The sequence below is a fragment of the Callorhinus ursinus genome, unplaced genomic scaffold (genome assembly GCF_003265705.2).
Source record: "Callorhinus ursinus isolate GAN/ISIS: 27379988/994484 unplaced genomic scaffold, GSC_fseal_2.0 scaffold4, whole genome shotgun sequence".
NCBI classification, from domain to species: Eukaryota; Metazoa; Chordata; class Mammalia; order Carnivora; family Otariidae; genus Callorhinus; species Callorhinus ursinus.
In genome coordinates, this window is record NW_027397066.1 from 20,586,734 (window position 1) to 20,600,633 (window position 13,900).

Below are 13,900 nucleotides of genomic sequence, written 5' to 3' on the forward strand. Positions count from 1 at the left end.
ACATGGTTGGCAGGCGAGTAAATTGGTAAAATCCTTTGGGAAAACAGCTAGCATTATCTTATAAAGGTGAACACTATCTTATAAAGTACCTGCCCTGTGACCCCACTCCTAAGTTTATATTCTAGCGAAACTTTTCGTAGGTATGCCACGATATACATAAAAAATGTTCATGGTCACATTGTTCTTAAAAACAACAAAAAAAGGGAAACGCAAATGTGTGTTAAAATAAGAATTGGTAAGTAAAGTGTGGTATATGACAGCAATAAAAATGACCCGCAGATACATGCATCAAGGGATATGAAGCTCAGAAACACAGTGTTACGTTAAAAAAAAAAAAAAGCAGTTGAACCATATATAATATGGTTCTAATAATATGAAGCCCAGACACAAGCCAAATAACTCTACTGCTGAAGAATATATCCACGTATAGCAAAACTATAAAGAAAGCAAGGGGAGAGCAAAAACAAGGCTCAGGATGATGGTTACTTCTGGGGACTGGGGGTGGGGGTGGGTTTAATCTGGGGGAGGAAATGCAGGGGGCTTCAACTGTTCATTTTCTTACATGGGGTTACAGATGTTCATTGTATCATTACGCTTAAGAACCTGTACGTATCACTTCATACGTATCAACTACTATATGACAGAAGAAGGAGAAAACAACTCAACTGGCTTCTGCCACATCTCCAGTTCAAATGCTCAGCTCCTTTTACCTGGATTCTGAGCCAGCACGCCCCTTCAGACTCTCCCTTCTCTTTACCATCAAACACAGTTGTCTGGTTAGACATCTCAGGACCCAGCTCTGTCATGTCACTACCCTCTCCCCAAACTATCAAGAGCTCCCCACTGCCTCATGAATTAAGTAAAAAGTGTATGACCTGCCATTCAAAGTTCCATAGAGCAGCACCTCTTTGCTCTCATTATTTGTCACTCCCTTTTACAAATCTTACCTGAAGGCAGACTGGTGGCTTAAAATCTGCTAGACTCATCCAGAATTTTCCTATCTCTTTGCTTTTGTTCCTGCTATTCCTGTCATCAGAAATGCTGTTCCTTGCATGGCCAAGTGGAAATCCCACCCAGCCCCCAAGGCCATATTATCTGCTACCCCCGTCATGAAGGCTGATCACAAACCAGATAGCATCTTCTCCTTCTCAGAATCCTTCATGCTCTTTATATACTGCTCATGTGCCTTGAGTTATGGTTGTTCTATTTGCCTTGGATCGTGCGCTCTGTTTTTGAGCACTTCCCAGGTAACCCTAGGTGCTGGGCCCTGGGGTACAAATCACCGGACAATCAACAAGAGCAGTCATGATCTTAAAGGGAGTAAGGAGTTAGGGAGGACTTCTCGGCAGAGGAAACAGCAAGTTCAAAGATCCAGAGGGCAGACAGAATGCGGGCCACGTGAGAAACTGCAGAAAGTTCAGCATAAGGAAGAAATGAGGCAGAGCACCTGGCTGGTTAAGTGGTTAAGTGTCTGCCTATGGCTTGGGCCATGATCCTAGGATCCTGGGACTGAGCCCCGGGATGGGCTCTCTGCTCAGCAGGGACCCTGCTTCTCCCTCTGCCTGACACTCCCCCTGCTTGTACTCTCTTTCTTTGTCAAATGAATAAAATCTTTAAAAAAAGAAGAAGAAGAAGAAGAAGAAGAAGAAGAAGAAGAAGAAGAAGAAGAAGAAAGAAAGGAGGAAGGGAACTTCCCCACTTCCTCGAGCCCCGCCTGTGGCATCCCCTGCAGCTTATGGCAAGGCAGCCTGCATTTAGGTGTACTCAGTAAAATCTGCTGACCTGGACCCGAACTCACAGTGTAGAACACACTTAATTTCCCCCTCCCCTCTACCAAAAAAAAAAAAAAAATCAATCTCGTGTTGTGGCTGAATATTTTAAGAAGGACAACAGGTCGCAAAAATCTTAATTCATCTCGACCTTCACAGCAAATTTTAAAATGTGCTACCTGAAATGCTTTGTGATGTTAAATTCAAATGCAGGCAAGAAATGTAGCTATTAATAGACACTCTCTTTATGGGAAAAATAGTGTCAAGCGTTGTGGTGTGTATGTGTGTCAGTGTGGGGGTGTTTACAGATGGGCTCTCTCTTTGGGAAAGCCCACATACACACTTCGGTTTTTGAATACTCTTTTTCCCCTAAGAAGCTTGTGGGGAGCAAAGGGCGGGGGAAGTTTGGAGGATGAGAAGTAGAGAATAAATTAAATTCAAATTTGGGAGTTTTAGAAGCTGAAGCTCACTTGGGAGACAAGATAAAGCACCGAAAAAATTATAAGGTGTATCTAGTGGAAAATAAAAATTCCATTAAAGTTTTTTTCCAGATTGTGCAAAGTGAGGCTGCAGATAATAAACTTTCACAGGATGATAACAAACATTCCTTTTGGTATTTTCATTGGGTTCACTTCCCTGCCTTCTTTAAGATTTTCATTCACTGACATGCTATCTGCTGATTATGCGGGCACCCACGGACCAAAGGGGAAAATAGTGTTCTTTTGGACTTATATTTTAATTTTTAATTAAGGTTCAGATCAGACTATGATCTATGATAGGTCTGGTCTAATGTCTTTGAGGCAGTGGACCAATGGGATATGTGCTGATTTGTATACCCTTTTAAGTTATTACTGAAATACCCAGATCACTTAGGCAATAAACCAACCAAGAAAATATGTCCCAATGGAAAAGGAAGACAGAGTGGCAGGACTGGCAGAAGAAAACAAAAAGATGGAATCAGGTGGAGTTTGCAGTTTGGAAAGGTGTGCCCTTATTTGTAAAATCAAGGCACAGCAAACGAGGATCATTTGCAAGTCCTCAGTGCAGCGTCTCATCCCATAGGGTACAGGTTGAGATTTGTTAACTCCATCAGAAGAAAGTTAAAATGGGGAATCTGTTTGGCTGTGATATCCGAGGGCTGGTGAGTGAGTTCCAGTAATCCCAAGCTCTTGGCCATGGAAGATGTAGTAACATATCAGTGGAAAGATGTAGCTTGAGCCTTAAACACACTGCTCTCTCCGCTTCCCATGAACTTTCTGTGCTCTGCCAGGGAGAGGCAGAGGTTCAGCTAAGACCCCCTGTGCTGTCTCCACTCTAAAACCAAGAGGAACAAGCTTGAAGGGAAGAGAAGTCAACACATTCATGTGTCTCTCAACTTGATGAATGTGGACGCTTCCCCTAAAGAACTAATTTTTGTGTATAATTAAACATGGAAATGCTATGTTTTCCAATCAACAGCCAATCAGTCTGTGATACCCTGAATATCATTACTGGGAGGCCATGATTTCCCTGCAAATTGCTCTTTCGGTTGTATTTTAAGACTCCTTCTCATACGACTACACTGACAAATTGAAAGGTGAGGGCTGAGAAAGTTCATTCTCACATGGGTCCCCCGCTTACCATGAGCCCTCCAGGTAGGCATTGAGGCCTTTGCGAATGACATGGCCCAAGTAGCCATTTTTCTCAGCTACGTGCTTCGCCCATCTGAAAAGAAAAGGAACGAGAAAATATCCAAACTGTGGCAAATTAAATAATTGCTTTTTTCTTCATATGATCTCAATAAATCCCACTTGGGGATTATTTTGCTTGTTAGAATTTTTACACGGCAACAAACCAGAACTGAACATTAAGAAGGCAAAAAAAAAAAAAAAAAAAAGATGCATTTTGAGAACTTTACATTCAGTGCCTTTTCTTCTAAGCGCTTAGGAGTTATCGTGTATGGAGACAAAGACATGAGAGACACCTAATGAAAAATAACCGCCGATGCAAAAAAAGATAATCTTCACCAAGAGTTCTAGTACTCTCTCCATTAAAACATGTTGACTGATTTATTATAAGGTTTCCCCATTTTTTTTCTGTTCTCTAAGTTATCCTGGAGAATTTTTACTAATAATGAACTGGCCTGTTGTAATCTTTAGACTTAACAACCACTAAAAGAATATTACAAGGATACACAACTAACAAGCTGATGGAAAGGGGAAATAAGATTTTTAAAAAATACTTGAGTAATGGGGCGCCTGGGTAGCTCAGTCATTAAGCGTCTGCCTTCGGCTCAGGTCATGATCCCAGGGTCCTGGGATTGAGCCCCACATCGGGCTCCCTGCTCAGCAGGAAGCCTGCTTCTCCCTCTCCCACTCCCCCTGCTTGTGTTCCCTCTCTTGTTGTGTCTCTCTCTGTCAAATAAATAAATAGAGTCTTTAAAAAAAAAAAAAAACTTGAGTAATGTAAAGGAAGGGTAAGAAAAGGGGAAACAAGCACAAAGAATGGATGGGACAAATAAGGAATAAGTAGTAAAATGGTAGATTTAAAACAAAATGTATCTGCAAGTTGCATTAAATGTAAATGGTCTAAATATACCAATTAAAAACTAAACTCGTCAGACTGAATAAAAAGTACACAAAACCCAATTATTTGCTGCTTAGAAGAGATACATATTAAAATTAAAAGAAGACAAAATTAAAAGTCTGGAAAAAGATATAACTCTAACAAAAAAACTCTAAGAAACAAAAAAAGCAGGTGTAGCAAAATTGATGGTATGCTGGTCATAAAGTAAGCCTCAACAAATTCCAAACAACTGAACTCATTCAGAATGTATTCTTTGATTGCAGTGGAATTAAGCTAGGAATCAATAACAAAAAAGAATTTATGAAACATATGAATGTTCACACCAAACATCCTAACAAATAATGATAAAAACTTCAAGTTTGTCTTGGTCAAGTTTTATCACTGAGTTCAGGTCAGGCTGGATTTGCTCTCAAATGCCTTATGAAACAAAACCTTTTGAAAAGCCAGACTATTGGTTTGAGGGTGGTCTAAAGCAGAGGTCTGCAAAGTTGTTTTTTTTTTTTTTCTGTAAAAGGCAAGATAGTAAATATTTTAAGCCTTGTGGGCCACACAGAGTCTCTACTTATATTCACCATAGTGTGTGTATTTGTCTTACAACCCTTTAAAAATGTAAAAAGCGTTCTTAGCTCCTGGAGCCACACAAAACAGAGGGTGGGCCACGTGTTACTTATGGGTCCTAGTTTGCCAACCTCTGTAAAACATTTTCAGATATGCATGACCTCAAAAATGCACCTCTTGTTCACCATTCTTTAGGAAGCTACTGTAGGATGTGCTCTACAAAAGCATAGGAGTAAATCAAGAAAGAGGAAGAAATAAGGTAAGGCAAGGAGAACCCAAAAAGACAGGGATGAAGAGAAAGGGAACCTCCACAGTGATGACAAAGTTAATTTCAGGAAGGTAGCTCTGCCCTGAGCAAAGACAGAGATGTCACCGAGATTAAGTTAATTGTATACCTGGTGGGTCTGGACATACGGAGGAGAGATTTAGACAACTGTGGGAGAATTTGAAGAATTAAGCACATGAAAAATGATAAGTATGCAGAAAGCTAAGCAACTAAAGGACTATGAAGTATAATTAATACTCCATGGAACAAAAAAAAACTGTGTAATAAAGAAAAAGTAGTCATAGCATATTACATGGCTCAGCTGTGCCTAGCACTCACATGGCCCTAATAATGGACACCCCGCTCCTAATCTAACCAAAATAATGATATATTTATGGGAAAATGGGACAAGGTGGGAAGTGTGGATGCGTGGGATGGTAGGTGGTGGCGGAATGAGAGGGAACTCTATCTTTATTTTTCACAGTGGGACATCATTAGACAAAGCCTGTAATGAAAATAACAAGAGATAGTAGTATGAGCATGTCATTGAAAGAGAGAGGCAAACAGTAAAGAAATAATGAAAAGACTGAAAGTGACTTGTTCTTGAGAGCAGGAAGTAGTCTGGGTGGGAGAGCAGATTGCTTGTTTTTCCCATGTCAAATTATTATTTTTTTTGTTTCAGTTAAAATGTACTTATTTTTGCCTTGTCGAACGAGATGGCTTTTGAAACTCTGTGCATGCATAACTGGTAAAAATAAAGATTGAATTCAAAATTGCAAAACAAAGAATGGGGACTCCATTTTCAGGCACAGTGAATAAAGTACGCAGCTTTCCCTTTGTGCACAATAGCTGACAGATTCTTACACAACAGCCTTCTCGGGATCTCTAGGGAATGTCTCCAGGTTTCCTGTGATATAATAGAGAGAACACCACAAGGTTCCTTCGATGTGTCCGCCCTGTGCAGCCTTATGGAAATATTCACCAGCTAAAGTCTGTAGAGAGATAAACAGAGTTATCTCATTGGTGAGGAGTCCTCCCAAGGGGACTGGTCTCCCCAGAGCCAACACGGTGAGACACTCAACCGCTGATATTTTCACTGGCTCATCACTTCTGATATCTTTAGGAAAACCAAGTCAAGCTTCAGGAAGACAGCCCATCACAGAAGCCGGCCTCTGGATGCGATAACCTTGACAGTAAGCTATTCTGTTAAGTTTACCCAATAAGTTAATAAGACAACACGTAGCTATGAATCCCTTAACCCTTTTAAATGAAACAGAAGAATGTATCAGAAGTCACACCGGGTGAAATTTCAGGCATTGGCTTCCCTAACCTTGCTGAATACTTTCTTCAAACTCATGTGCCAAAACTGCATCGCCCGCAGGAAGGTGAGAATTAGAATATGACAATAAAAAATCCACACTAGCATATACGTGGGTGGGTGACCAGACATTAGCAATGCATAAAAATATACAGCCTCTTATGCAGGCAGAGAGAGGCAGAGGGGAAAAATAAGACAAACATTTAGAAGGGTGAATGTTCTGCGCTTACTATTATTTTCCCCAAGGCGGTTAGCTGCCGTTCTGAAGCAGGGCTTTGGAGTCAGATGGGCTTGGGTCTAAATACCAGCTCTGCTCCCCGCCCCCCCCACCCCACCGTGTGACCTTGGGCGTGTTAGTTCATCTCTCCAACTGCGAGATTTCTGCAACTGAAAAATATGGCTTCTAATAATACCTAGCACGAATGGCCGTTTCAAGGATTAAATGAGATGTATTCTCAAGGCTTAGCACGGTGCTTCACAAAAATTATCTTCCAGTTCCCTACCCCCAGAAACTTGCCACTGCCTCAGGCTGGCCCATCCTGCGAATTGCCCCCTCCACTCTTCTACCTCGATAAATGCCAAATACTTTGGAGTCACCCTGTCTCCTCTCCCCTGTCACACCTCACATCCAATCCATTAGCAAGCCCTGTCACCTTGACCTTCAAAGTACATGCATAGTCCAGCCACATTTCTGTCCCCCTCCTGGGGTCGCCCATCCTTCTCACTTGGATTCAATAATCCATTAGCCCCTGCTCCCCTCTTGTCTTCTTTAATCCTAGTCTCTGCTAGGATCCAAGGGGAGGTTTTTAAAGCACAGCACATCACTGCCCTGTCCAAAGCTGCCCAGAGGTTTCCCATCTTCCTCGGAGGGGCCGGGACCTCACAATGACCTGCACACCTGCCTGCCTGACCTTCTCGCCCACCTACGCCCCTCCCCCACTCCCCGCTCCTGCTGCTCCAGCTTCCCTGTTGTTCCTTGAGGAGCAACAAGCCTGCTTTCCTCTAGGGCTTTTGCCTTGGCTATTCCCTCTTTCTGGAACATTCTTCTCCCAGATATATGTAAGGCTCCTGTACCCCCAGTGCCTCGTAGAGTGCCTAGCATAGGGTGGGCATTCAATGAAATTTGTGGACTATAATGGTGCAGAAATTAAAAGCACCATCATCAAGAGTATTAGTAATAACGAGGGGCTTCTATTTTGCGCAGGGATCCCAGTCCTGCCTCCACTAAGCATATGACTCTGAGTAAGTTACATATCCTCTCAGAGCCTTGATTGTTCATTCTGTAAAATGGATATAATCATAGCAGCTATTCCAGAAGGTAATTGGAATGACATGGGGTGCATGTCAACTATTTCCGAGTGTCTGTCACAGAGGAAGTGCTTAGCAAACACTGAAGACTGTCACTGTGGTTTTCACTATTATGAAATCTGGTCTCATATCAGGCAACCCTATCTGGACCCAGCTCTCTTTGCTTCTAGCAAGATCAATCTCTGCACTGCTTCTTGCTCATTCTCATCTTGAATCATCTTCCCCTTCCTCCCTAGTTCAGGCCTCCCTCCTCCAGGAAGCCTTCCTGACTGCTTTTGGGTCATCACAGTTTCCCCTGTCGAGATCCGTTTGGATCACAGCAAAGGGCACACACTTGACACTTGGCTAGATAGCATCCTTTGCTGTTTGCTGTCTTATCTTCCCAACTGGACCCTGGAGCTGCTTGAGGACAGGGTCTGTCTTGGGTGGCGTCTGCACCCCCACGGGGCCTCACACAGGCCAGGCACACAGCAGATGAGCCAGTAGCCAGCGGCACAGCTGGTCTCAAGTCTTACTTGATTCCTTTCAGGAATTCCGGGGAAAATGCCATCCAAATACAGGACTCCAAGATTGTACGATGCATCCGGATTCCCCATTTCTTCTGCTTTTAACCAGTACTTTGCTGCTTTGGCATAATTTTTCTTGAATTTGTGGTAATACCATCCCAAGCCATTGACTGCCTGATGCAATCCCTGGATTTTAAAACAATGAAAAAAAATTACTTTTTAAAAAAATTTTTTTTAATGAAACCTAAAGAGAATCAATTGTTGGGAAAGCACTCCGCCTGGGTCTGAGCAAAACCTTTCCCATCTCTTTCTGGGGGCAGATGGCATTAAAGAAAAGCTAAGTGTTAGAAACCACGAGCCTGCTCGGAGCCTTCCCCGGGATGGATTTCATCTGGCTGCTGCTGGGGGATTCCTGCCTACCAGCTCTGCAGCGATGCTACCCCCAAATCATGGCGCAGCTCCTGCAGGCTCCTGTGCAAAGCCCTTGTCTACAAGAGGCCTCTTCTTGCACCGCAGCATCAACAGTGACCTCGCAACTCATGAGCGCTCACCTGCAATGGGAGGCCTGACACCCCCCTGGCTGGGACAGTTTCTAGGTGACCCGCCTGCACATCTGTTGATTACTCTGCACTGAACACCAACAAATTCTCGGAGGGAAGCGGCTGCAACAACCTGCTTGCAAAGCACAGGAGCTCTGAGGCTACTGGGAGCCCCAGTCCTGACAGGTAGAGTCAGGAGGGTGGGGGAGGGGGGCTTAGGTGGGGGCGAGGATGATGGGGATGGGAGAGGGGTTTTGTTTTTTTTTTAAGATTTTATTTATTTGTCAGAGAGAGAGAGAGAGAGAGAGTGAGCAAGTGAACAAGCAGGGGGAGCGGCAGGCAGAGGGAGAAGCAGACTCCCTGCTGAGCAGGGAGCCCGATGTGGGACTTGACCGACCCCAGGACCGTGGGATCATGACCTGAGCCGAAGGCAGGCGCTTAACCAACTAAGCCACCCAGGGTCTCTGGGAGGAGGGTTTTAAAACTGTGTCTAGATCTGGGGCTGGTACCGAGGAAGTACTTCAAGCAAATCGAGTCTGGAGCCTCCTTGTGCTTGCTTATTTCATTCTAGCAGGTACTCTCATGTGCTTTCCCGAGATGCTCCCGCTTGCTTCCACAGGGCAGCCTGCAGCTTGGTTGTTGAGGGCCCAGAAGCCCTGCAGGGGTGTGAGTGCTCCTGAAGGAGCACCGCCCCACAGTGAGACACCTGTGTGTAGACATGGGCAGACAGGGTTCTCATACCTCCCTTTCTGCCGGGCCCACCAAACCATGAAGAAGCAAGGGGAAAAAGATCCAAGGGTCAAACAGTGCCTTGCATCTGTAAAACTTGTTAAATCAGAGTCTAAGTATAGAACCAAATCTTTTACCACCTTTCACGAGTGAAGGATGGGTGTCCCTTGAGAACAGATGCCAAGATCCCAGGCTGAGCCTTTTCAGTCTGCAGTGGATCCTGAAAAGCTACACTTCCTAGACTTCTGTCATACTCTGGGTGCCAGAAAGACCAGGGGGAAAGAAACTAACAAAGCACATTAAAATAGAAGCTCCAGGATGCCTGGGTAGCTCAGTTGGTTAAGCGTCTGCCTTCAGCTCAGGTCCTGATCCCAGGGCCCTGGGATTGAGCCCCACATCAGGCTCTCCACTCAGTGGCGAGTCTGCTTCTCCCCTCTCCGGAGCTCTGTGATCTCTCTCACTTTCATTCTCTCTCAAATAAATAAAATCTTTTAAAAAATAAAATAAAACAGAAGCTCCATGAGGGCAGGAATCTTTGTTTTGTGTCCCAAGAACCTATACTAGTGCTTGCTACAGAGTAGGTACTCAAAGATTTGACGAATGAACAAAAGCCACACTTTGAATGCTGGAAATCCAAATCCTACACTTTGAGGATGGAGAGTAGGGTTCAGATCTGCAGGCCCCCGAGATAACTGACTCCCAAGCCAGCTGACATCAGGAAAGGTGTCAGTGCCGTGGATCTAGTCATCGAGGCCTTCTTCCTGAGCTGCATGCTGTACCAGGTGCATGGTGGTCTCTTGGAAAGTCTGGCAGAATGCCTTTCAATCATGTAATGGACCAGGCCATACCATAAAGTGGCAACAGCCAGGTTTGGAACAAGCCTACGGAAGGTACACATCACAGTGACTTTTGCTGCAAAGCCAGAGGCCACAGGCTTATTCAAATGCACCTGTCATCCCTCAAAACATCTGCAGAACTCTATGAGGAATTGCATTTGGAGCCCCACAAGAAATCCTGTCTTTCTTGCTTACTATTCATATTCTGTTCTGGACAGGTGCAGCTCAATCACCAGATTTGCTCCCGTGTGACTTTTCGCTAATTCCAAAAACCGAACTAGATGGGACCTTCGCCACAGTGCCTGACAAAGAGTAGGGGCCTCAAAATTCCTTGCCGAGTGAATGAGTGAGAATCACATAACACTTTTAAGGATATGATGACTCCAGGCCATAACGCAGCATTTCCCAATCCTCACCTAAGCTCTGCTAAGAATCCGTTCAAAACAAAGCACATTAGGCATCAGCTCACCACTAGGATGGCTAAAGAGATGCAAATTTCACAGCTGCCCGGGCAACCCTATCACTGCCCTATTTTAGGATGCTTTGGACCGAATGCCCACCGTTAATCTGCCTCTCTACTTCTGCCCTTTAATTTGTGCGGGGGGAGGGGGCAGGAGCTGGTGTGCGCTTCAGTGGGCTCCCTTCTCTTGGGTCAAGTGCCTTCTTGACACCACCAAGGTGGACGGGAAAGCCTCTTTCTACACACAAAAAAAAGAGACTCTGAACTTCTCATGGTAGGATGAGGGGAAAAAGAAATCAACATGGGTACTTGAGGAGTCTTTGTTGATAAGGCAAGTATTTAGCAGCCTTGGGGAGGGAGGCACTTTCAAGAGCCAGAAGGGCTATAAAGGATTCTGTCAAGGTTGTAGACTTACAGTGGTTTCTACGAATTTATTTGCAAGTTGCATGCATGCACCTGTGAACGTGCTTGTGTGGGTGTGCAACACATTGTATGTGTGTGTGTGTCCCCTCACAGGCGATATTTAACCTCCATTCTGTAGTGCTAGAGTGAAACCAGCTGACTCGACGACAACATTTTAAAGAAAACAGTGACAAAAACAAAGCAATTTTTAAACCTGGCCGTCACCTTGATATGCATCCCCATTATTACAGCACGGGCAGTACACGGGCTTTGGACACGACAGGGTTAACCTTCAAAGGAATTCGGCTTTTGGTTTTCCTAATTCAATGGCGTGTCTACATACCCATTCAATTCCAAGGAGCCCCGCTCCCCCCCACTGCTTGTTATCCAGGCAGCCCGTGATTATAATTTTAGCCTTCAAACAAAATCGGCCTGAATTCTATTGACTGGAAGGTGAATTCAGCTTTTGAATTCCACCGTCCCCATTGTGGCGGGTTTCTGTATGTGTTGTAGCTCCAAAATGACTAATCACCGCTATGGCAGCGACCCCCCCCTCTCCCCACTCCGTTTTCCATGGGCCGGGCCAAAGGCTAGCCATTTATTCTCAGCCGTGTGAGCGTGTGGGTGTGTGTGGTGCAAATGTTTCCCTCTGACAATATGCAAAAGTGTTACCTTGGAAGCCGCTTTCTTCATCAGCTCCAAAGCAAGCCGTCTGTTCTTTTTCACTCCTTGACCCTAAACAATGATAAACAGCAATGAGTAGGAAGAAAATAAACCCAGATCGCGCTTGAAAACATGACGCAGGTGTATCAGTGCTCCACATAAAATACTTCAAAAAGAAAACCCAAGCCTTCTTCATTAAAAGCCTCATCTTAAAGATTTCTACATGCAGAACTATTCTACCGTCATCATCATCATCCTCACTATTATCTTGCTTATATGTGTGGTGCAGAGGCAGCAGACCTCACCTTGCCCGCTTAGCATCCATACAACCCCCCCATTATCATCGAGTGAATGCCATTCCTGTCAATCCACAGGTACTATTGGGAGAAGCCCTGAAGAACAATTAAATGAGTCTGGTCATCCTGGATGCGTTTCTCTGTGGCTGGCCTCGTTTGCGAGCCAAATACAGCCCTTGATCTGTGATGGGACTGTCAAAAGTTATTAGGTTGTCCTCTGCAGCCTTCCTGGGTCCTCTCGGGAGTCTCCAGGGTGGACCAGCTCAAGAGCCAGCTGTGAAGGAGATAGGACCCGTTGGAATCTGTCGCGTCAGATGCTGACGGAAACTGACAAGGTTCCTCCTACAAAGTTTTTCCAGCTAGAGGCAGTTTGAACACCACCACAGAGAGAAACGGCTTTGGGGTTCTTGCTACAAGAGAGGAACTTTGTGGGACTTCACTGAGGTGTCTGCAGGACCGTGTGGGGAAGTGACAGTTCTGAGGATAGAGTGGGAGAGGGCCTCAAGGTCTCTCTCACCACAGGACTGACAATGAAGATGGTGCACAAGGTAAGCCGGATGAAAACCATCGCTGCTACCAAACCCACCTAGCATCTGTGTTGACATACTCACCACATGTGCCCCATGGAGACTTCCTGGCCAGAGACACAGAGGTTGATGGGGTCACATGTGATATAATGTTGGGGGTGCTTCGTACCAAATATAGCTTTTAACTCTACTGAAACAGCACTACAGTAAGTGAAGACAGCACGAGCAAACATCCCTGTGTTAATTAAAGTGGTGGGTTCAGCACTGTGCTGCTCTATCTAATCCTCACCACAAGCCTACGGACATGCTGCTAGCATTCCCATCCGAGCCCTTGCCCAGAATCGCACAGTAAGTGAGATGCAGAGGCAGGATTCGAACCCAGGCAGGCAGGCTCCAGAGTCCAAGTTGTAACTAGCATGCTCTACTTCCTCCAGTGCGTTCCCGTTCCATGCTGAGAACATATTATGATTCATAACCTCCTTACAGAAAATGTGCAGGATATGTTTGTCTCTGTATTTTTCAGGACCCCAAATAAAATTGCGAATCCAACTAAGAGTTAAATTATATACACCAAGTTTCTCCTAGCCTTGAAGTTACCTATTTAATAAAACCAATGAGCTGAAGCCAAGTTGAAGATGAAAATATTTTTCAGAAAAGCACCATTACTTCATTTAATAGAGAGGAAGAGGAAAGACAAAAGGACACGGAGGCTATATGGAATAACTGGATGGGGCAATGGGACAAGCTTTTTGGACTTCTGGAAAAGTGTCAGAAAGAGCAGGAGAACAGAACGTTAGAACCTGGTTGAACTCAAGGTTTATCTTCTCCAACTTCTTTGCTTTGAAGGCATAAAATGGGAGGATGACTTACCCAAAGCCTCACAGTTAGATCTGTGACTAGAATTCAGGTACTCTTATTTCTAGGCACCAAGCATCTTCTAGAATATTTGTTATGTAAACCTAAGTGGGATAATTTCTTGCACAAAGACCCCGCACTAAGCACAAATCTGAGTCGTACTGGAAGTTGTTAAGTGAGAGAAATGTAAAGTCCTGGTACATAGTAAGTGCTCAGTAGTGTCCACTGGGTGAATTCATGGAAAACAGCTGCTACAGTAAACGTCAAAGTGCTATCCTCATGTGGATGCAAGACGGGATGGCTT

At 44.6% G+C, this 13,900-nt stretch overlaps 1 protein-coding gene across 3 annotated transcripts in view; it reads right to left on the reverse strand.

Annotated features, from left to right (window-relative positions):
- The window catches only part of SEL1L3 (SEL1L family member 3), a 100,148-nt gene that overhangs the window by 20,839 nt on the left and 65,409 nt on the right, over nt 1–13,900 (reverse strand). For 2 of the 3 annotated variants that reach the window (XM_025886926.2, XM_025886927.2), the window contains exons 14-17: nt 11,928–11,990; nt 8,299–8,475; nt 6,022–6,149; nt 3,390–3,473 (exon numbers count right to left, since the gene is read on the reverse strand). In XM_025886926.2, coding sequence (XP_025742711.1) covers nt 3,390–3,473; nt 6,022–6,149; nt 8,299–8,475; nt 11,928–11,990 — 452 coding nt within the window. The remainder of the gene's footprint in view (nt 1–3,389; nt 3,474–6,021; nt 6,150–8,298; nt 8,476–11,927; nt 11,991–13,900) is intronic. The other variant, XM_025886929.2, reaches the window with a different exon arrangement.